This window comes from Scyliorhinus canicula, chromosome 21 (genome assembly GCF_902713615.1).
Source record: "Scyliorhinus canicula chromosome 21, sScyCan1.1, whole genome shotgun sequence".
Lineage (NCBI taxonomy): Eukaryota > Metazoa > Chordata > Chondrichthyes > Carcharhiniformes > Scyliorhinidae > Scyliorhinus > Scyliorhinus canicula.
The window spans coordinates 5439928-5462458 of record NC_052166.1 but is presented as its reverse complement, the minus strand read 5'-3'; the positions used below and the strand labels follow the sequence as shown (position 1 = coordinate 5462458).

Here is a 22531-nt window from a genome sequence, read left to right as displayed (position 1 = left end):
TCCCCATCCTGCTGAATATACAGAGAATGTATACCCAGCCCCACACCCTGCTGAATATACAGAGAATGTATACCCAGCCCTACACCCTGCTGAATATACAGAGAATGTATACCCAGCCCCACACCCTGCTGAATATACAGAGAATGTATACCCAGCCCTACACCCTGCTGAATATACAGAGAATGTATACCCAACCCCACACCCTGCTGAATATACAGAGAATGTATACCCAGCCCCACACCCTGCTGAATATACGGAGAATGTATACCCAGCTCCCCATCCTGCTGAATATACAGAGAATGTATACCCAGCCCCACACCCTGCTGAATATACAGAGAATGTATACCCAGCCCCACACCCTGCTGTATATACAGAGAATGTATACCCAGCTCCCCACCCTGCTGAATATTCAGAGAATGTATATCCAGCCCCACACCCTGCTGAATATACAGAGAATGTATACCCAGCTCCGCACCCTGCTGAATATACAGAGAATGTATACCCAGCCCCACACCCTGCTGAATATACAGAATGTATACCCAGCCCCACACCCTGCTGAATATACAGAGAATGCATACCCACCTCCCCACCCTGCTGAATATACAGAGAATGTATACCCATCTCCCTACCCTGCTGAATATACAGAGAATGTATACCCAGCTCCCTACCCTGCTGAATATACAGAGAATGTATACCCAGTCCCACACCCTGCTCAATATACAGAGAATGTATACCCAGCTCCCTACCCTGCTGAATATACAGAGAATGTATACCCAGTCCCACACCCTGCTGAATAGACAGAGAATGTATACCCATCTCCCTACCCTGCTGAATAAACAGAGAATGTATACCCAGCTCCCTACCCTGCTGAATATACAGAGAATGCATACCCACCTCCCCACCCTGCTGAATATACAGAGAATGTATACCCATCTCCCTACCCTGCTGAATATACAGAGAATGTATACCCAGCTCCCTACCCTGCTGAATATACAGAGAATGTATACCCAGTCCCACACCCTGCTGAATAGACAGAGAATGTATACCCAGCCCCACACCCTGCTGAATAGACAGAGAATGTATACCCAGCCCCACACCCTGCTGAATATACAGAGAATGTATACCCAGCCCCACACCCTGCTGAATATACAGAGAATGTATACCCATCTCCCTACCCTGCTGAATATACAGAGAATGTATACCCAGCTCCCTACCCTGCTGAATATACAGAGAATGTATACCCAGTCCCACACCCTGCTGAATATACAGATAATGTATACCCAGCTCCCTACCCTGCTGAATATACAGAGAATGTATACCCAGTCCCACACCCTGCTGAATAGACAGAGAATGTACACCCAGCCCCACACCCTGCTGAATTTACAGAGAATGTATACCCAGTCCCACACCCTGCTGAATATACAGAGAATGTATACCCAGCTCCCTACGCTGCTGAATAGACAGAGAATGTATACCCAGCCCCACACCCTGCTGAATATACAAAGAATGTACACCCAGCTCCCTACCCTGCTGAATATACAGAGAATGTATACCCAGTCCCACACCCTGCTGAATAGACAGAGAATGTATACCCAGCCCCACACCCTGCTGAATATACAGATAATGTATACCCATCTCCCTACCCTGCTGAATATACAGAGAATGTATACCCAGCTCCCTACCCTGCTGAATATACAGAGAATGCATACCCACCTCCCCACCCTGCTGAATATACAGAGAATGTATACCCATCTCCCTACCCTGCTGAATATACAGAGAATGTATACCCAGCCCCACACCCTGCTGAATATACAGAGAATGTATACCCAGCTCCCTACCCTGCTGAATATACAGAGAATGCATACCCACCTCCCCACCCTGCTGAATATACAGAGAATGTATACCCATCTCCCTACCCTGCTGAATATACAGAGAATGTATACCCAGCCCCACACCCTGCTGAATATACAGAGAATGCATACCCACCTCCCCACCCTGCTGAATATACAGAGAATGTATACCCATCTCCCTACCCTGCTGAATATACAGAGAATGTATACCCAGCTCCCTACCCTGCTGAATATACAGAGAATGTATACCCAGCTCCGCACCCTGCTGAATATACAGAGAATGTATACCCAGCCCCACACCCTGCTGAATATACAGAGAATGTATACCCAGCTCCCTACCCTGCTGAATATACAGAGAATGTATACCCAGTCCCACACCCTGCTGAATAGACAGAGAATGTATACCCAGCCCCACACCCTGCTGAATAGACAGAGAATGTATACCCAGCCCCACACCCTGCTGAATATACAGAGAATGTATATCCAGCCCCACACCCTGCTGAATATACAGAGAATGTATACCCAGTCCCACACCCTGCTGAATATACAGAGAATGTATACCCAGCTCCCTACGCTGCTGAATAGACAGAGAATGTATACCCAGCCCCACACCTTGCTGAATATACAAAGAATGTACACCCAGCTCCCTACCCTGCTGAATATACAGAGAATGTATACCCAGTCCCACACCCTGCTGAATAGACAGAGAATGTATACCCAGCCCCACACCCTGCTGAATATACAGAGAATGTATACCCATCTCCCTACCCTGCTGAATATACAGAGAATGTATACCCAGCTCCCTACCCTGCTGAATATACAGAGAATGTATACCCAGCCCCACACCCTGCTGAATATACAGAGAATGTATACCCAGCTCCCCACCCTGCTGAATATACAGAGAATGTATACCCAGCTCGGCACCCTGCTGAATATACAGAGAATGTATACCCAGCCCCACACCCTGCTGAATATACAGAGAATGTATACCCAGCCCCACACCCTGCTGAATATACAGAGAATGCATACCCACCTCCCCACCCTGCTAAATATACAGAGAATGTATACCCATCTCCCTACCCTGCTGAATATACAGAGAATGTATACCCAGCTCCCTACCCTGCTGAATATACAGAGAATGTATACCCAGTCCCACACCCTGCTGAATAGACAGAGAATGTATACCCATCTCCCTACCCTGCTGAATATACAGAGAATGTATACCCAGCTCCCTACCCAACTGAATATACAGAGAATGTATACCCAGCCACACACCCTGCTGAATGTACAGAGAATGTATACCCAGCCCCACACCCTGCTGAATATACAGAGAATGTATACCCAGCTCCCTACCCTGCTGAATATACAGAGAATGTATACCCAGCCCCACACCCTGCTGAATATACAGAGAATGTATACCCAGCTCCCTACCTTGCTGAATATACAGAGAATGTATACCCAGCCCCACACCCTGCTGAATATACAGAGAATGTATACCCAGCCCCACACCCTGCTGAATATACGGAGAATGTATACCCAGCTCCCCATCCTGCTGAATATACAGAGAATGTATACCCAGCCCCACACCCTGCTGAATATACAGAGAATGTATACCCAGCCCTACACCCTGCTGAATATACAGAGAATGTATACCCAGCCCCACACCCTGCTGAATATACAGAGAATGTATACCCAGCCCTACACCCTGCTGAATATACAGAGAATGTATACCCAGCCCCACACCCTGCTGAATATACAGAGAATGTATACCCAGCCCCACACCCTGCTGAATATACGGAGAATGTATACCCAGCTCCCCATCCTGCTGAATATACAGAGAATGTATACCCAGCCCCACACCCTGCTGAATATACAGAGAATGTATACCCAGCCCCACACCCTGCTGTATATACAGAGAATGTATACCCAGCTCCCCACCCTGCTGAATATACAGAGAATGTATACCCAGCCCCACACCCTGCTGAATATACAGAGAATGTATACCCAGCTCCGCACCCTGCTGAATATACAGAGAATGTATACCCAGCCCCACACCCTGCTGAATATACAGAATGTATACCCAGCCCCACACCCTGCTGAATATACAGAGAATGCATACCCACCTCCCCACCCTGCTGAATATACAGAGAATGTATACCCATCTCCCTACCCTGCTGAATATACAGAGAATGTATACCCAGCTCCCTACCCTGCTGAATATACAGAGAATGTATACCCAGTCCCACACCCTGCTGAATATACAGAGAATGTATACCCAGCTCCCTACCCTGCTGAATATACAGAGAATGTATACCCAGCTCCCTACCTTGCTGAATATACAGAGAATGTATACCCAGCTCCCTACCCTGCTGAATATACAGAGAATGCATACCCACCTCCCCACCCTGCTGAATATACAGAGAATGTATACCCATCTCCCTACCCTGCTGAATATACAGAGAATGTATACCCAGCTCCCTACCCTGCTGAATATACAGAGAATGTATACCCAGTCCCACACCCTGCTGAATAGACAGAGAATGTATACCCAGCCCCACACCCTGCTGAATAGACAGAGAATGTATACCCAGCCCCACACCCTGCTGAATATACAGAGAATGTATACCCAGCCCCACACCCTGCTGAATATACAGAGAATGTATACCCAGTCCCACACCCTGCTGAATAGACAGAGAATGTATACCCAGCCCCACACCCTGCTGAATATACAGAGAATGTATACCCAGCCCCACACCCTGCTGAATATACAGAGAATGTATACCCAGCCCCACACCCTGCTGAATATACAGAGAATGTATACCCACCTCCCCACCCTGCTGAATATACAGAGAATGTATACCCAGCTCCCTACCCTGCTGAATATACAGAGAATGTATACCCAGCCCCACACCCTGCTGAATATACAGAGAATGTATACCCAGCTCCCCACCCTGCTGAATATACAGAGAATGTATACCCAGCTCGGCACCCTGCTGAATATACAGAGAATGTATACCCAGCCCCACACCCTGCTGAATATACAGAGAATGTATACCCAGCCCCACACCCTGCTGAATATACAGAGAATGCATACCCACCTCCCCACCCTGCTAAATATACAGAGAATGTACACCCAGCCCCACACCCTGCTGAATATGCAAAGAATGTATACCCAGCTCCCTACCCTGCTGAATATACAGAGAATGTACACCCAGCCCCACACCCTGCTGAATATACAGAGAATGTACACCCAGCCCCACACCCTGCTGAATTTACAGAGAATGTATACCCAGCTCCCTACCCTGCTGAATATAGAGAGAATGTATACCCAGCTCCCTACCCTGCTGAATATACAGAGAATGTATACCCAGCCCCACACCCTGCTGAATATACAGAGAATGTATACCCAGCTCCCTACCCTGCTGAATATAGAGAGAATGTATACCCAGCTCCCTACCCTGCTGAATATACAGAGAATGTATACCCAGCTCCCTACCCTGCTGAATATACAGAGAATGTATACCCAGCTCCCCATCCTGCTGAATATACAGAGAATGTATACCCAGCCCCACACCCTGCTGAATATACAGAGAATGTATACCCAGCTCCCTACCCTGCTGAATATACAGAGAATGTATACCCAGCTCCGCACCCTGCTGAATATACAGAGAATGTACACCCAGCCCCACACCCTGCTGAATATACAGAGAATGTATACCCAGCCCCACACCCTGCTGTATATACAGAGAATGTATACCCAGCTCCCCACCCTGCTGAATATACAGAGAATGTATACCCAGCCCCACACCCTGCTGAATATACAGAGAATGTATACCCAGCTCCCTACCCTGCTGAATATACAGAGAATGTATACCCAGCTCCCTACCCTGCTGAATATACAGAGAATGTATACCCAGCCCCACACCCTGCTGAATATACAGAGAATGTATACCCAGCTCCCCACCCTGCTGAATATACAGAGAATGTATACCCAGCCCCACACCCTGCTGAATATACAGAGAATGTATACCCAGCCCCACACCCTGCTGAATATACAGAGAATGTATACCCAGCCCCACACCCTGCTGAATATACAGAGAATGTATACCCAGCCCCACACCCTGCTGAATATACAGAGAATGTATACCCAGCTCCCCACCCTGCTGAATATACAGAGAATGTATACCCAGCCACACACCCTGCTGAATGTACAGAGAATGTATACCCAGCCCCACACCCTGCTGAATATACAGAGAATGTATACCCAGCCCCACACCCTGCTGAATATACAGAGAATGTACACCCAGCTCCCTACCCTGCTGAATATACAGAGAATGTATACCCAGCTCCCTACCCTGCTGAATATACAGAGAATGTATACCCAGCCCCACACCCTGCTGAATATACAGAGAATGTATACCCAGTCCCACACCCTGCTGAATATACAGAGAATGTATACCCAGCCCTACACCCTGCTGAATATACAGAGAATGTATACCCAGCCCTACACCCTGCTGAATATACAGAGAATGTATACCCAGCCACACACCCTGCTGAATATACGGAGAATGTATACCCAGCTCCCCATCCTGCTGAATATACAGAGAATGTATACCCACCTCCCCACCCTGCTGAATATACAGAGAATGTATACCCAGCCCCACACCCTGCTGAATATACAGAGAATGTATACCCAGCCCCACACCCTGCTGTATATACAGAGAATGTATACCCAGCTCCCTACCCTGCTGAATATACAGAGAATGTATACCCAGCCCCACACCCTGCTGAATATACAGAGAATGTATACCCAGCTCCGCACCCTGCTGAATACACAGAGAATGTATACCCACCTCCCCACCCTGCTGAATATACAGAGAATGTATACCCATCTCCCTACCCTGCTGAATATACAGAGAATGTATACCCAGCTCCCTACCCTGCTGAATATACAGAGAATGTATACCCAGTCCCACACCCTGCTGAATATACAGAGAATGTATACCCAGCTCCCCATCCTGCTGAATATACAGAGAATGTATACCCACCTCCCCACCCTGCTGAATATACAGAGAATGTATACCCATCTCCCTACCCTGCTGAATATACAGAGAATGTATACCCAGCACCCTACCCTGCTGAATATACAGAGAATGTATACCCATCTCCCTACCCTGCTGAATATACAGAGAATGTATACCCAGCCCCACACCCTGCTGAATATACAGAGAATGTATACCCAGCCCCACACCCTGCTGAATATACAGAGAATGTATACCCAGCTCCCTACCCTGCTGAATATACAATGTACACCCAGCTCCCCACCCTGCTGAATATACAGAGAATGTATACCCAGCTCCACACCCTGCTGAATGTACAGAGAATGTATATCCAGCCCCACACCCTGCTGAATATACAGAGAATGTATACCCAGCCCCACACCCTGCTGAATATACAGAGAATGTATATCCAGCCCCACACCCTGCTGAATATACAGAGAATGTATACCCAGCTCCCCACCCTGCTGAATATACAGAGAATGTATACCCAGCTCCACATCCAGCTGAATATACAGAGACTGTATACCCAGCTCCCTACCCTGCTGAATATACAGAGAATGTATACCCAGCTCCCCACCCTGCTGAATATACAGAGCATGTACACCCAGCTCCCCACCCTGCTGAATATACAGAGAATGTACACCCAGCCCCACACCCTGCTGAATATACAGAGAATGTATACCCAGCTCCCTACCCTGTTGAATATACAGAGAATGTATACCCAGCTCCCTACGCTGCTGAATATACAGAGAATGTATACCCAGCTCCACACCCTCCTGAATATACAGAGAATGTATACCCAGCCCCACACCCTGCTGAAAATACAGAGAATGTATACCCAGCCCCACACCCTGCTGAATCTACAGAGAATGTACCCCAGCTCCACACCCTGCTGAATATACAGAGAATGTATACCCAGCTCCCTGCCCTGCTGAATATACAGAGAATGGGCTCTGATTTCGCCAATGGCGTGTGGGGAATCCAGCCCAGGTACTTTGCACAATGATCTTACCCTGTGAGTAAACAGGGATGGTGCGGCAGCATGGTGGCACAGTGGTTAGCACTGCTGCCTCACGGCACCAAACTCCCAGGTTCGATCCTGGCCCTGGGTCACTGTCTGTGTGGAGTTTGCACATTCTCCCTGTGTTTGCGTGGGTTTCAGCCCCACAACCCAAAGATGTGCAGAGTAGGTGGATTGGCCATGCTAAATTGCCGCATAATTGGAAAAAATGAATTGAGTATTCAAAATTTTTTTGAAAAACAGGGACTGTGTACAATGAACCGCACCCTGCTGAATAAACAGGGACTGTGTACAATGACCCTCACCCTGCTGAATAAACAGGGACTGTGTACAGAGACCCTCACCCTGCTGAATAAACAGGGACTGTGTACAGAGACCCTCACCCTGCTGAATAAACAGGGACTGTGTACAGAGACCCTCACCCTGCTGAATAAACAGGGACTGTGTACAGAGACCCTCACCCTGCTGAATAAACAGGGGCTGTGTACAGAGACCCTCACCCTGCTGAACTAAACAGGGACTGTGTACAGAGACCCTCACCCTGCTGAATAAACAGGGACTGTGTACAGAGACCCTCACCCTGCTGAATAAACAGGGACTGTGTACAGAGACCCTCACCCTGCTGAATAAACAGTGACTGTGTACAGAGACCCTCACCCTGCTGAATAAACAGGGGCTGTGTACAGAGACCCTCACCCTGCTGAATAAACAGGGACTGTGTACAGAGACCCTCACCCTGCTGAATAAACAGGGACTGTGTACAGAGACCCTCACCCTGCTGAATAAACAGGGACTGTGTACAGAGACCCTCACCCTGCTGAATAAACAGGGACTGTGTACAATGACCCTCATCCCTGCTGAATAAACAGGGGTTTTGCATGGCAAGAGGCAATTCAATCCCCCAAATTCCAATTTAGACTTTGGTAGAGTTTGTCTATATATTCTAATCTCCTGCTCCCGTACATTCTGCCCATTCGTGGATTTATCTAATCCTCTATTATAATAATCTTTATTGTCACAAGTAGGTTTACATTAACACTGCAATGCAGTTACTGTGAAAATCCCCTCGTCGCCACATTCCGGCGCCTGTTCGGGTACACGGAGGGAGAATTCAGAATGCCCAAATTACCTAACCTGCACGTCTTTCGGGACTTGTGGGAGGAAACCGGAGCACCCGGAGGAAACCCACGCAGACACGGGGAGAACATGCAGACTCCACGCAGACAGCGACCCAAGTCGGGAATCGAACCTGGGATCCTGGCGCTGTGAAGCAACAGTGCTAACCACTCAGCTACCGTGCTGTCCTTTTGAGGGTGAATCTGCGTCAACCCTCCTTTCACTCGTGCCTTACAGATCGCATCAACTCGCGGCATTCCATTTATGGCTGTAATTGTTCACTTACCGTTCAGCACTGATATATTCGCTCGAAATTGGACTGCACTTGACCCCCGCAATCCGGACTCCGTAGGCAATTTCCTGGAAGCGTAGGCCCAGATTATCTCCATTGATTGTAACCCTCGTCCCACCTTCCTTTGGACCAGTAACTGGCTGGAACTGTAACACAGGAACCAACACTCAAACTCTCCCAGGACAGGTACAGCACGGGGTTAGATACAGAGTAAAGCTCCCTCTACACTGTCCCCATCAAACACTCCCAGGACAGGTACAGCACGGGGTTAGATACAGAGTAAAGCTCCCTCTACACTGTCCCCATCAAACACTCCCAGGGCAGGTACAGCACGGGGTTAGATACAGAGTAAAGCTCCCTCTACACTGTCCCCATCAAACACTCCCAGGACAGGTACAGCACGGGGTTAGATACAGAGTAAAGCTCCCTCTACACTGTCCCCATCAAACACTCCCAGGACAGGCACAGCACGGGGTTAGATACAGAGTAAAGCTCCCTCTACACTGTCCCCATCAAACACTCCCAGGACAGGTACAGCTCGGGGTTAGATACAGAGTAAAGCTCCCTCTACACTGTCCCCATCAAACACTCCCAGGACAGGTGCAGCACGGGGTTAGATACAGAGTAAAGCTCCCTCTACAATGTCCCCATCAAACACTCCCAGGACAGGTGCAGCACGGGGTTAGATACAGAGTAAAGCTCCCTCTACACTGTCCCCATCAAACATTCCCAGGACAGGTACAGCACGGGGTTAGATACAGAGTAAAGCTCCCGCTACACTGTCCCCATAAAACACTCCCAGGACAGGTACAGCACGGGGTTAGATACAGAGTAAAGCTCCCTCTACACTGTCCCCATCAAACACTCCCAGGACAGGTGCAGCACGGGGTTGGATACAGAGTAAAGTTCCCTCTACAATGTCCCCATCAAACACTCCCAGGACAGGTACAGCACGGGGTTAGATACAGAGTAAAGCTCCCTCTACACTGTCCCCATCAAACACTACCAGGACAGGTACAGCACGGGGTTAGGTACAGAGTAAAGCTCCCTCTACACTGTCCCCATCTAACACTCCCAGGACAGGTACAGCACGGGGTTAGATACAGAGTAAAGCTCCCTCTACACTGTCCCCATCAAACACTCCCAGGACAGGTACAGCACGGGGTTAGATACAGAGTAAAGCTCCCTCTACACTGTCCCCATCAAACACTCCCAGGACAGGTACAGCACGGGGTTAGATACAGAGTAAAGCTCCCTCTACACTGTCCCCATCAAACACTCCCAGGACAGGTACAACACGGGGTTAGATACAGAGTAAAGCTCCCTCTACACTGTCCCCATCAAACACTCCCAGGACAGAGACAGCACGGGGTTAGATACAGAGTAAAACTGAACAGAATGACGGGATTGGTTCTTACCTTGGTGACCCGTGGGTGGGTGCACCTGATGTTGCGGCCACCTGGTGTCATCCAGTTGAAGTCGGGCGCGGCGCAGTGTTGGCGAAGGCGGCATTTCCGCTCGGGCACACACCAGCCGCAGTCGAACCTGGGCTCTGCTTTCAAACAGAGTCCGCAGCTCTGTCGTTGTACGGAGCAATTGTAGAGAAGAGCTGAGGGTAGAGAGGGCAGAGAACCTCCGTCACCCAAGATTCTGCGATCCCCTGTCCTGGCACGAAGTCCGCCCCTCAGCCCTGCCGTGCCCTGCATTGCCCTATCCCCCGTCTCACTGTATGATCTATGGGACAAATTGGTCTGTGAACTCAGAAATGAAGTCATACAACTGACTGCGAGTCCTTTAACCCTGAAATCTCAGGGCCGCACGGTGGCACAGTGGTCAGCACTGCTGCCTCACGGTGCCGAGGTCCCAGGTTCAATCCCAGCTCTGGATCACTGTCCGTGTGGAGTTTGAAACTCTGTAACCTCCTTCAGCCCCTACAATCCTCCCTATCTCTGTAACCTCCTCCAGCCCCTACAATCCTCCCTATCTCTGTAACCTCCTCCAGCCCCTGCAACCCTCCCTATCTCTGTAACCTCCTTCAGCCCCTACAATCCTCCCTATCTCTGTAACCTCCTCCAGCCCCTACAACCCTCCCTATCTCTGTAACCTCCTCCAGCCCCTACAACCCTCCCTATCTCTGTAACCTCCTTCAGCCCCTAGAACCCTCCCTATCTCTGTAACCTCCTTCAGCCCCTAAAATCCTCCCTATCTCTGTAACCTCCTCCAACCCCTACAACCCTCCCCATGTCTGTAACCTCCTCCAGCCCCTACAACCCCCCCTATCTCTGTAACCTCCTCCAGCCCCGACAACCCTCCCCATGTCTGTAACCTCCTCCAGCCCCTACAACCCTCCCTATCTCTGTAACCACCATCAGGCCCTACAATCCTCCCTATCTCTGTAACCTCCTCCAGCCCCTACAACCCTCCCTATCTCTGTAACCTCCTCCAGCCCCTACAACCCTCCTTATCTCTGTAACCTCCTCCAGCCCCTACAACCCCCCTATCTCTGTAACCTCCTCTAGCCCCGACAACCCTCCCTATCTCTGTAACCTCCTCCAGTCCCTACAACCCTCCCTATCTCTGTAACCACCTTCAAGCCCCTACAACCCTCCCTATCTCTGTAACCTCCTCCAGCCCCTACAACCCTCCCTATCTCTGTAACCTCCAACCACTACAACCCTCCCTATCTCTGTAACCTCCTACAACCCTCCCCATGTCTGTAACCTCCTCCAGTCCCTACAACCCTCCCTATCTCTGTAACCTCCTCCAGTTCGTACAACCCTCCCTATTACTGTAACCGCCTCCAAACCTGAGAAAACCCTATCACTTAATCTCCTCCAGTCCGCTTCAACCCTCCCTGTCTATATAACCATATCCAGCTTCTCTGACCCTCCAACAGTCCGTAGCTCCCTCAGCACTGACCCTCCGACAGTGCGGCTCTCCCTCAGCACTGACCCTCTGACAGTGCGGCGCTCCCTCAGCACTGACCCTCCGACAGTGCGGCGCTCCCTCAGCACTGACCCTCCCACAGTGCGACCCTCCCTCAGCACTGACCCTCCGACAGTGCGGCGCTCCTTCAGCACTGACCCTCCGACAGTGCGGCGCTCCCTCAGCACTGACCCTCCGACAGTGCGGCGCTCCCTCAGCACCGACCCTCCGACAGTGCGGCACTCCTTCAGCACTGACCCTCCGACAGTGCGGCGCTCCCTCAGCACTGACCCTCCGACAGTGCGGCGCTCCCTCAGCACTGACCCTCTGACAGTGCGGCGCTCCCTCAGCACTGACCCTCCGACAGTGCGGCGCTCCCTCAGTACTGACCCTCCGACAGTGCGGCGCTCCCTCAGCACTGACCCTCCCACAGTGCGACCCTCCCTCAGCACTGACCCTCTGACAGCGCGGCGCTCCCTCAGCACTGACCCTCCGACAGTGTGGCGCTCCCTCAGCACTGACCCTCCGACAGTGCGGCGCTCCCTCAGCACTGACCCTCCGACAGTGCGGCGCTCCCTCAGCACTGACCCTCTGACAGTGCGGCGCTCCCTCAGCACTGACCCTCCGACAGTGCGGCGCTCCCTCAGCACTGACCCTCCGACAGTGCGGCACTCCTTCAGCACTGACACTAGAGAATATTGAGCCACTGTCATGGGATACATGGTTTCTCTCTACTGACGGTTACTCAACGACTCACTCGACATGAGTTGTTTTGCGATGTCTGGCAGTCATCATAGCCATGACACAAATGTGGATCTTTGTGGTCTGTTATCCCAGGTGGAAGGTTGCTGAGTGTGGTGGGGGAGTGGTGAGTCGCCCATGGGCAAGTGTCAGTTTAAACTGTGAAGCCACCACAGTCAAATATCTGCTGACTCTCGGTAGACTCTCCCACGCTGGCTCCCATGGGACCTGCGTGTCTTTGGGAAAATGTGCCTCTCTGGTAGGTGGAAAGAATGAAAGAGTGTGTGAGAAAGAGAGAAAGTGTGAGCGAGAGAGAGTGTGAGAGAGAGTGTGAGAGGGTGTGTAAGAGAGAGTCTGAGAGAATGAGAGAGAGTGTGAGAGAGTGTGTGAGAGAGAGTGTGAGAGAGAGTGTGTGAGAGAGAGTGTGAGAGAGTGTGTGAGAGAGAGTGTGAGAGAGAGTGTGAGAGAGAGAGTGTGTGGGAGAGTGTGAGAGAGAGTGTGAGAGAGAGTGTGAGAGAGAGTGTGAGAGAGAGACAGACAGAGAGAGAGAGTGGAAGAGTGTGAGAGACAGTGTGAGAGAGTGTGAGAGAGTGAGAGAGAGTGTGAGAGAGAGTGAAAGAGAGTGTGAGAGAGAGACAGACAGAGAGAGAGAGTGGGAGAGTGTGAGAGACAGTGTGAGAAAGAGTGTGAAAGAGAGAGTGAGGGAGAGATAGAGAAAAGACAGAGAGAGAGAGAGAGAGACAGATAGGCAGAGAGAGAGAGTGTGAGAGAGAGTGTGAGAGGGAGTGTAAGAGAGAGTCTGAGAGAGTGAGAGAGAGTGTGTGAGAGAGAGTGTGAGAGAGAGAGAGTGTGAGAGAGTGAGTGGGAGAGAGAGTGTGTGAGGGAGAGAGAGAAAGACAGAGGACAGACAGACAGATAGAGTATGTGAGAGAGTGTGTGAGGGAGAGAGTGTGAGAAAGGAAGACGGTGGGATTGCCTGAAATTCAGAAATCGAACAGGTAAGTAAAAGACATTAAGATGAAGTTGTGAGCTGATGAATACTAACCGTACCTTTCACACTCGCAGGCTTATCGATGACAAATTCTCCATCCCAGACAATGGAGAAGTCCACTGCCAGGTCTCCAATATCGTCGCCCTCGTAGGAATACTGTGGAGGTTAAAAGACAGAGAGGGTGAGTGTGTGAGGCGGTTAATGGAGAGGGAGTGGGGGTGTGAACGTCAGACAGGAGAGGAGAGACAGAGCAAAGCAGACAGAGAGTGGGACACAACGGCTTCAGCCGAGACTGGGGCCGGGCCCGGGGGGGGGGGGGGGGGGGGGGGGGGGCAGAGATAGGGAGAGTGGGTGGAAGGGTGGCAGAGAGAGAGCCAGACGGACAGGCACATAGTGCGCGGCACAGAGAGAGGCAAACAGACAGAGAGAGTGACACACACAGGGTGGTCTGCAGAGAAAGAAAGAGGACAGATAGATGGACAGAAACAAAGACAGAGAGGAGAGAGTCATGCATAGAGTAGACAGATACACAGAATAACAGATGACTGGTAGTAAGTTACAGACTGGAATCTAATCGAGGGGATCAGGGTGGTTTATACAGTATATAGAATAACAGATACCCGGGTGTGAGTTACAGACTGGAATCTAACGAGGGGTTCGGGGTGGTTTATATATAGAATAACAGACACCCGGGAGTGAGTTACAGACTGGAATCTAATCGAGGGGTTCAGGGTGGTTTATATATAGAATAACAGATACCCGGAAGTGAGTTACAGACTGGAATCTAATCGAGGGGTTCAGGGTGGTTCATATATAGAATAACAGATACCCGGGACTGAGTTACAGACTGGAATCTAATCGAGGGGTTCAGGGTGGTTCATATATAGAATAACAGATACCCGGGAGTGAGTTACAGACTGGAATATAATCGAGGGGTTCGGGATGGTCTATATATAGAATAACAGATACCCGGGAGTGAGTCACAGACTGGAATCTAATCGAGGGATTCGGGGGGTTAATATATAGAATAACAGATACCCGGGAGTGAGTTACAGACTGGAATCTAATCGAGGGGTTCGGGGTGGTTTATATATAGAATAACAGATACACGGGAGTGAGTTACAGACTGGAATCTAATCGAGGGGTTCGGGGTGGTTTATATATAGAATAACAAATACCCGGTAGTGAATTACAGACTGGAATCTAATCGAGGGGTTCGGGGTAGTTTATATATAGAATAACAGACACCCGGGAGTGAGTTACAGACTGGAATCTAATCGAGGGATTCGGGGTGGTTTATATATAGAATAACAGATACCCGGGAGTGAGTTACAGACTGGAATCTAATCGAGGGGTTCGGGGTAGTTTATATATAGAATAACAGACACCCGGGAGTGAGTTACAGACTGGAATCTAATCGAGGGATTCGGGGTGGTTTATATATAGAATAACAGATACCCGGGAGTGAGTTACAGACTGGAATCTAATCGAGGGGTTCAGGGTGGTTTATATATAGAATAACAGATACCCGGGAGTGAGTTACAGACTGGAATCTAATCGAGGGGTTCGGGGTGGTTTATATATAGAATAACAGATACCCGGGAGTGGGTTACAGACTGGAATCTAATCGAGGGGTTCGGGGTGGTTTATATATAGAATAACAGATACCCGGGAGTGAGTTACAGACTGGAATCTAATCGAGGGGATCGGGGTGGTTAATATATAGAATAACAGATACCAGGGAGTGAGTTACAGACTGGAATCTAATCGAGGGGATCGGGGTGGTTTATATATAGAATAACAGATACCTGTGAGTGAGTTACAGACTGGAATCTAATCGAGGGGTTCGGAGTGGTTTATATATAGAATAACAGATACGCGGGAGTGAGTTACAGACTGGAATCTAATCGAGGGGTTCGGGGTGGTTTATATCTAGAATAACAGACACCCGGGAGTGAGTTACAGACTGGAATCTAATCGAGGGGTTCAGGGTGGTTTATATATAGAATAACAGATACCCGGGTGTGAGTTAAAGACTGGAATCTAATCGAGGGGTTCGGGGTGGTTTATATATAGAATAACAGATACCCGGGAGTGAGTTAAAGACTGGAATCTAATCGAGGGTTTCGGGGTGGTTTATATATAGAATAACAGATACCCGGGAGTGAGTTACAGACTGGAATCTAATCGAGGGGATCAGGGTGGTTTATATATAGAACAACAGATACCCGGGAGTGAGTTACAGCCTGGAATCTAATCGAGGGGTTCGGGGTGGTTTATATATAGAATAACAAATACCCGGGAGTGAGTTACAGACTGGAATCTAATCGAGGGGTTCGGGGTAGTTTATATATAGAATAACAGACACCCGGGAGTGAGTTACAGACTGGAATCTAATCGAGGGATTCGGGGTGGTTTATATATAGAATAACAGATACCCGGGAGTGAGTTACAGACTGGAATCTAATCGAGGGGTTCGGGGTAGTTTATATATAGAATAACAGACACCCGGGAGTGAGTTAGAGACTGGAATCTAATCGAGGGATTCGGGGTGGTTTATATATAGAATAACAGATACCCGGGAGTGAGTTACAGACTGGAATCTAATCGAGGGGTTCGGGGTGGTTTATATATAGAATAACAGATACCCGGGAGTGAGTTACAGACTGGAATCTAATCGAGGGGTTCGGGGTGGTTTATATATAGAATAACAGACACCCGGGAGTGAGTTACAGACTGGAATCTAATCGAGGGGTTCGGGGTGGTTTATATATAGAATAACAGATACGCGGGAGTGAGTTACAGACTGGAATCTAATCGAGGGGTTCGGGGTGGTTTATATATAGAATAACAGATACCCGGGAGTGAGTTACAGACTGGAATCTAATCGAGGGGTTCGGGGGGGTTTATATATAGAATAACAGATACCCGGGAGTGAGTTACAGACTGGAATCTAATCGAGGGGTTCGGGGTGGTTTATATATAGAATAACAGATACCCGGGAGTGAGTTACAGACTGGAATCTAATCGAGGGGTTCGGGGTGGTTTATATATAGAATAACAAATACCCGGGAGTGAGTTACAGGCTGGAATCTAATCGAGGGGTTCGGGGTGGTTTATATATAGAATAACAGATACACGGGAGTGAGTTACAGACTGGAATCTAATCGAGGGGTTCGGGGTGGTTTATATATAGAATAACAAATACCCGGGAGTGAGTTACAGACTGGAATCTAATCGAGGGGTTCGGGGTAGTTTATATATAGAATAACAGACACCCGGGAGTGAGTTACAGACTGGAATCTAATCGAGGGATTCGGGGTGGTTTATATATAGAATAACAGATACCCGGGAGTGAGTTACAGACTGGAATCTAATCGAGGGGTTCGGGGTAGTTTATATATAGAATAACAGACACCCGGGAGTGAGTTACAGACTGGAATCTAATCGAGGGATTCGGGGTGGTTTATATATAGAATAACAGATACCCGGGAGTGAGTTACAGACTGGAATCTAATCGAGGGGTTCAGGGTGGTTTATATATAGAATAACAGACACCCGGGAGTGAGTTAGAGACTGGAATCTAATCGAGGGATTCGGGGTGGTTTATATATAGAATAACAGATACCCGGGAGTGAGTTACAGACTGGAATCTAATCGAGGGGTTCGGGGTGGTTTATATATAGAATAACAGATACCCGGGAGTGAGTTACAGACTGGAATCTAATCGAGGGGTTCGGGGTGGTTTATATATAGAATAACAGACACCCGGGAGTGAGTTACAGACTGGAATCTAATCGAGGGGTTCGGGGTGGTTTATATATAGAATAACAGATACGCGGGAGTGAGTTACAGACTGGAATCTAATCGAGGGGTTCGGGGTGGTTTATATATAGAATAACAGATACCCGGGAGTGAGTTACAGACTGGAATCTAATCGAGGGGTTCGGGGTGGGTTTATATATAGAATAACAGATACCCGGGAGTGAGTTACAGACTGGAATCTAATCGAGGGGTTCGGGGTGGTTTATATATAGAATAACAGATACCCGGGAGTGAGTTACAGACTGGAATCTAATCGAGGGGTTCGGGGTGGTTTATATATAGAATAACAAATACCCGGGAGTGAGTTACAGGCTGGAATCTAATCGAGAGGTTCAGGGTGGTTTTTATTTAGAATAACAGACACCCGGGACTGAGTTACAGACTGGAATCTAATGGAGGGGTTTGGGATGGTTTATACGTAGAATAACAGATACCCGGGAGTGAGTTACAGACTGGAATCTAATCGAGGGGTTTAGGGTGGTTTACATATAGAATAACAGATACCCGGGAGTGAGTTACAGACTGGAATCTAATCGAGGGCTTCGGGGTGGTTTATATATAGAATAACCGATACCCAGGAGAGAGTTACAGACTGGAATCTAATCGAGGGATTCGGGGTGGTTTATATATAGAATAACAGATAGCCGGAAGTGAGTTACAGACTGGAATCTAATCGAGGGGTTCGGGGTGGTTTATATATAGAATAACAGATACCCGGGAGTGAGTTACAGACTGGAATCTAATCAAGGGGTTCAGGGTGGTTTATATATAGAATAACAGATACCCGGGAGTGGAGTTACAGACTGGAATATAATCGAGGGGTTCGGGGTGGTTTATATATAGAATAACAGATACCCGGGAGTGAGTTACAGACTGGAATCTAATCGAGGGGTTCGGGGTGGTTTATATATAGAATAACAGATACCCGGGAGTGGGTTACAGACTGGAATCTAATCGAGGGGTTCGGGGTGGTTTATATATAGAATAACAGATACCCGGGAGTGAGTTACAGACTGGAATCTAATCGAGGGGTTCAGGGGTGGTTTATATATAGAATAACAGATACCCGGGAGTGGGTTACAGACTGGAATCTAATCGAGGGGTTCGGGGTGGTTTATATATAGAATAACAGATACCCGGGAGTGAGTTACAGACTGGAATCTAATCGAGGGGATCGGGGTGGTTTATATATAGAATAACAGATACCTGTGAGTGAGTTACAGACTGGAATCTAATCGAGGGGTTCGGGGTGGTTAATACCACCCGGGCATCAGGCATCGTGCGACAATCACCAGGCAGGAATGTTCCCTTCCAGTCGGGGAACACATCAGCAGTCAAGGGCATTCAGCCTCTGATCTCCGGCTAAGCGTTCTCCAAGGCGGTCTTCAGGACACACAACAACGCAAAATTGCCGAGCAAAAACTTATAGCTAAGTTCCGCACACATGAGTACAGCCTCAACCGGGATCTTGGATTCATGTCGCATTACATTCACCCCCCACCATCTGGCCTGGACTTGCAAAATCCTACCAACTGTCCTGGCTTGAGACAATTCACACCTCTTTAACCTGGGATCACCCCCTATCTCTGGATCTGTAATGATTTGATTACCCGCATAATGCTCGCATTCCAAGCATTGTCTGGCATCTCTGACTTTGTCTATATAAATGTTTCTGGAACATACCTCTCCATTCACCTGAGGAAGGAGCAGTGCTCCGAAAGCTCGTATTTGAAACAAACCTGTTGGACTTTAACCTGGTGTTGTAAGACTTCTTACTGTGCTCACCCCAGTCCAACGCCGGCATCTCCACATCAAAGAAAATTACAGCACAGGAACAGGCCCTTCGGCCCTCCCAGCCTGCGCCAATGCAGATCCTTTATCTAAACCTGTCGCCTATTTTCCAAGGATCTACTGCCCTCTGTTCCCCGCCCGTTCATATATCTGTCTAGATGCATCTTAAATGATGCTATCGTGCCCGCCTCTACCACCTCCGCTGGCAAAGCATTCCAGGCACTCACCACCCTCTGCGTAAAAAACTTCCCTTGCACATCTCCCTTAAACCTTCCCCCTCTCACCTTGAAATCGTGACCCCTTGTAATTGACACCCCCACTCTTGGAAAAAGCTTGTTGCTATCCACCCTGTCCATACCTCTCATAATTTTGTAGACCTCAATCAGGTCCCCCCTCAACCTCCGTCTTTCCAACGAAAACAATCCTAATCTACTCAACCTTTCTTCATAGCTAGCACCCTCCATACCAGGCAACATCCTGGTGAACCTCCTCTGCACCCTCTCTAAAGCATCCACATCCTTCTGGTAACGCAGTATTCCAAATGTGGCCTAACCAAAGTCCTATACAACTGTAACATGACCTGCCGACTCTTGTACTCAATACCCCGTCCGATGAAGGCAAGCATGCTGTATGCCTTCTTGACCACTCTATCGACCTGCGTTGCCACCTTCAGGGTACAATGGACCTGAACTCCCAGATCTCTCTGTACATCAATTTTCCCCAGGACACACCAGCCTGACGGAGGAAGTTAAAAAGGACCTGCAAAGATGGAACACACTCCCGCTCTCCCTCGCGGGGAGAGTTCAGACGATCAAAATGAACGTACTGCCCAGGTTCCTCTTCCTGTTTAGATCCATTCCGATCTACATCCCCAAGGCCTTTTTCAAAGCACTGGACAAACTCATCATGGCGTTCGTATGGGGGGGTAAAAATGCTAGGATCCCAAAGAAGGTCTTACAAAAAACAAAAACCAGGGGAGGGTTAGCCCTCCCGAATCTACAATTCTACCACTGGGCAGCAACAGCCGAGCGAGTAAGGGGATGGATCCAGGAGCCAGAAGCTGAGTGGGTGCGTGCGGAGGAGGCCTCCTGCATGGGAACCTCCCTCCGGGCCCTCGCCACGGCAGCACTCCCATCCCCACCCAAAAAACACTCCAGCAGCCCAGTGGTGACAGCCACCCTCCAATCCTGGAACCAACTGCGGCAGCAACTTGGCCTGACCAAAATGTCGAACAGGGCTCCCATCTGCAACAACCATAGGTTCAAACCAGCACTGACCGACACCACCTTCAAAAGGTGGAGGCAGGACGGGGGGACACTGACAGTCAGGGACCTATACACGGACGACAGGATCGCAACACTGGACGAACTGACAGAGAAATTTCAGCTAGCTGGGGGGAACGAGCTACGGTACCTGCAGCTCAAAAACTTCCTACGAAAGGAGACAAGGACGTACCCACAACCGCCACGACAGACACTACTGGAAGACCTACTGGACGCAAGTATCCTAGAGAAAGGGAACTGTAGTGACATGTATGACCGACTGGTAGATAGGGACGACACCGTACTGGACGCAACAAGGAGGAAATGGGAGGACGACCTGGGGATGGAGATCGGGTGGGGACTCTGGAGCGAAGCACTGCATAGGGTCAACTCCACCTCCACGTGCGCAAGGCTCAGCCTGACGCAACTAAAAGTGGTACATAGAGCCCACTTAACAAGAACCCGTATGAGTAGGTTCTTCCCGGAGGTGGAAGACAGATGTGAACGGTGCCAAAGAGGCCCGGCCAACCACGCCCACATGTTCTGGTCTTGCCCCAGACTCGTGGAGTACTGGATAGCCTTCTTCGAGGTAATGTCCAAAGTGGTGGGAGTGAGGGTGGAGCCATGCCCGATAGTGGCGGTCTTCGGGGTTTCAGAACAGCCAGATCTATTCCTGGGGAGGAGGGCAGACGCCCTTGCCTTTGCCTCCCTGATCGCCCGCCGTAGAATCCTGTTTGGCTGGCGGTCAGCAGCACCGCCCAGAGCTGCGGACTGGCTGTCCGACCTCTCGGAATCTCTCCAAATGGAGAAAATCAAATTTGCCATCCGAGGGTCGGACGACGGCTTCCACAGAACGTGGGAGCCATTCATGCAACTGTTCCGGGACCTATTTGTGGCCAATGTACAAGAGGAAGAATAGTCGGGGGAAGGTAGCGGGAGGGGGGGGGGGGGCTACAGGTTCGTTACGGGGGTTCGATGGCTAGCTAAGGCCCAAAACCAAGCTAAATAAACATGTTGAGGGGGGGGGGGGGGTGGGGGGGGGGGGGCGCAGTTACTACTACGAAGATGCTTACCTGTAAATATGTATGTTAATTTTTGCGTGTTTGTTTTTTTTCTTTTTTCTTTCTCCTAACAATTTGTAATTTGTTCAATATAAAATATGAAAACTGAATAAAAACATTTATAAAAAAAAATTTTCCCCAGGACTCTTCCATTGACCATATAGTCCGCTCTTGAATTAGTTCAACCAAAATGCATCACCTCGCATTTGCCTGGATTGAACACAATCTGCCATTTCTCTGCCCAACTCTCCAATCTATCTATATTTTGCTGTATTCTCTGACAGTCCTCCTCGCTATCTGCAACTCCACCAATCTTAGTATCATATGCAAACTTGCTAATCAGACCACCTATACCTTCGTCCAGATCATTTATGTATATCACAAACAACAGTGGTCTGAGCACGGATCCCTGTGGAACAGCACTAGTCACCTTTCTCCATTTTGAGACACCCTTCTATCACTACTCTCTGTCTCATGTTGCCCAGCCAGTTTTTTATCCATCTAGCTAGTACACCCTGAACCCCATATGACTTCACTTTTTCCATCAACCTGCCATGGGAAACTTTATCAAACACCTTACTGAAGTCCATGTATAT

The 22531-nt window shown here is 49.1% G+C and overlaps 1 protein-coding gene across 1 annotated transcript in view; it reads right to left on the bottom strand.

Annotated features, from left to right (window-relative positions):
- Nucleotides 1-9329: 9329 nt before the first annotated feature.
- LOC119955811 (plexin A3-like) overlaps nt 9330-22531 on the bottom strand; it is a 91463-nt gene continuing 78261 nt past the window's right edge. Inside the window, 3 exon segments of the mRNA XM_038782402.1 lie at nt 9330-9485; nt 10758-10948; nt 14056-14152. Of these exon segments, the coding sequence (XP_038638330.1) occupies nt 9330-9485; nt 10758-10948; nt 14056-14152 (444 nt within the window).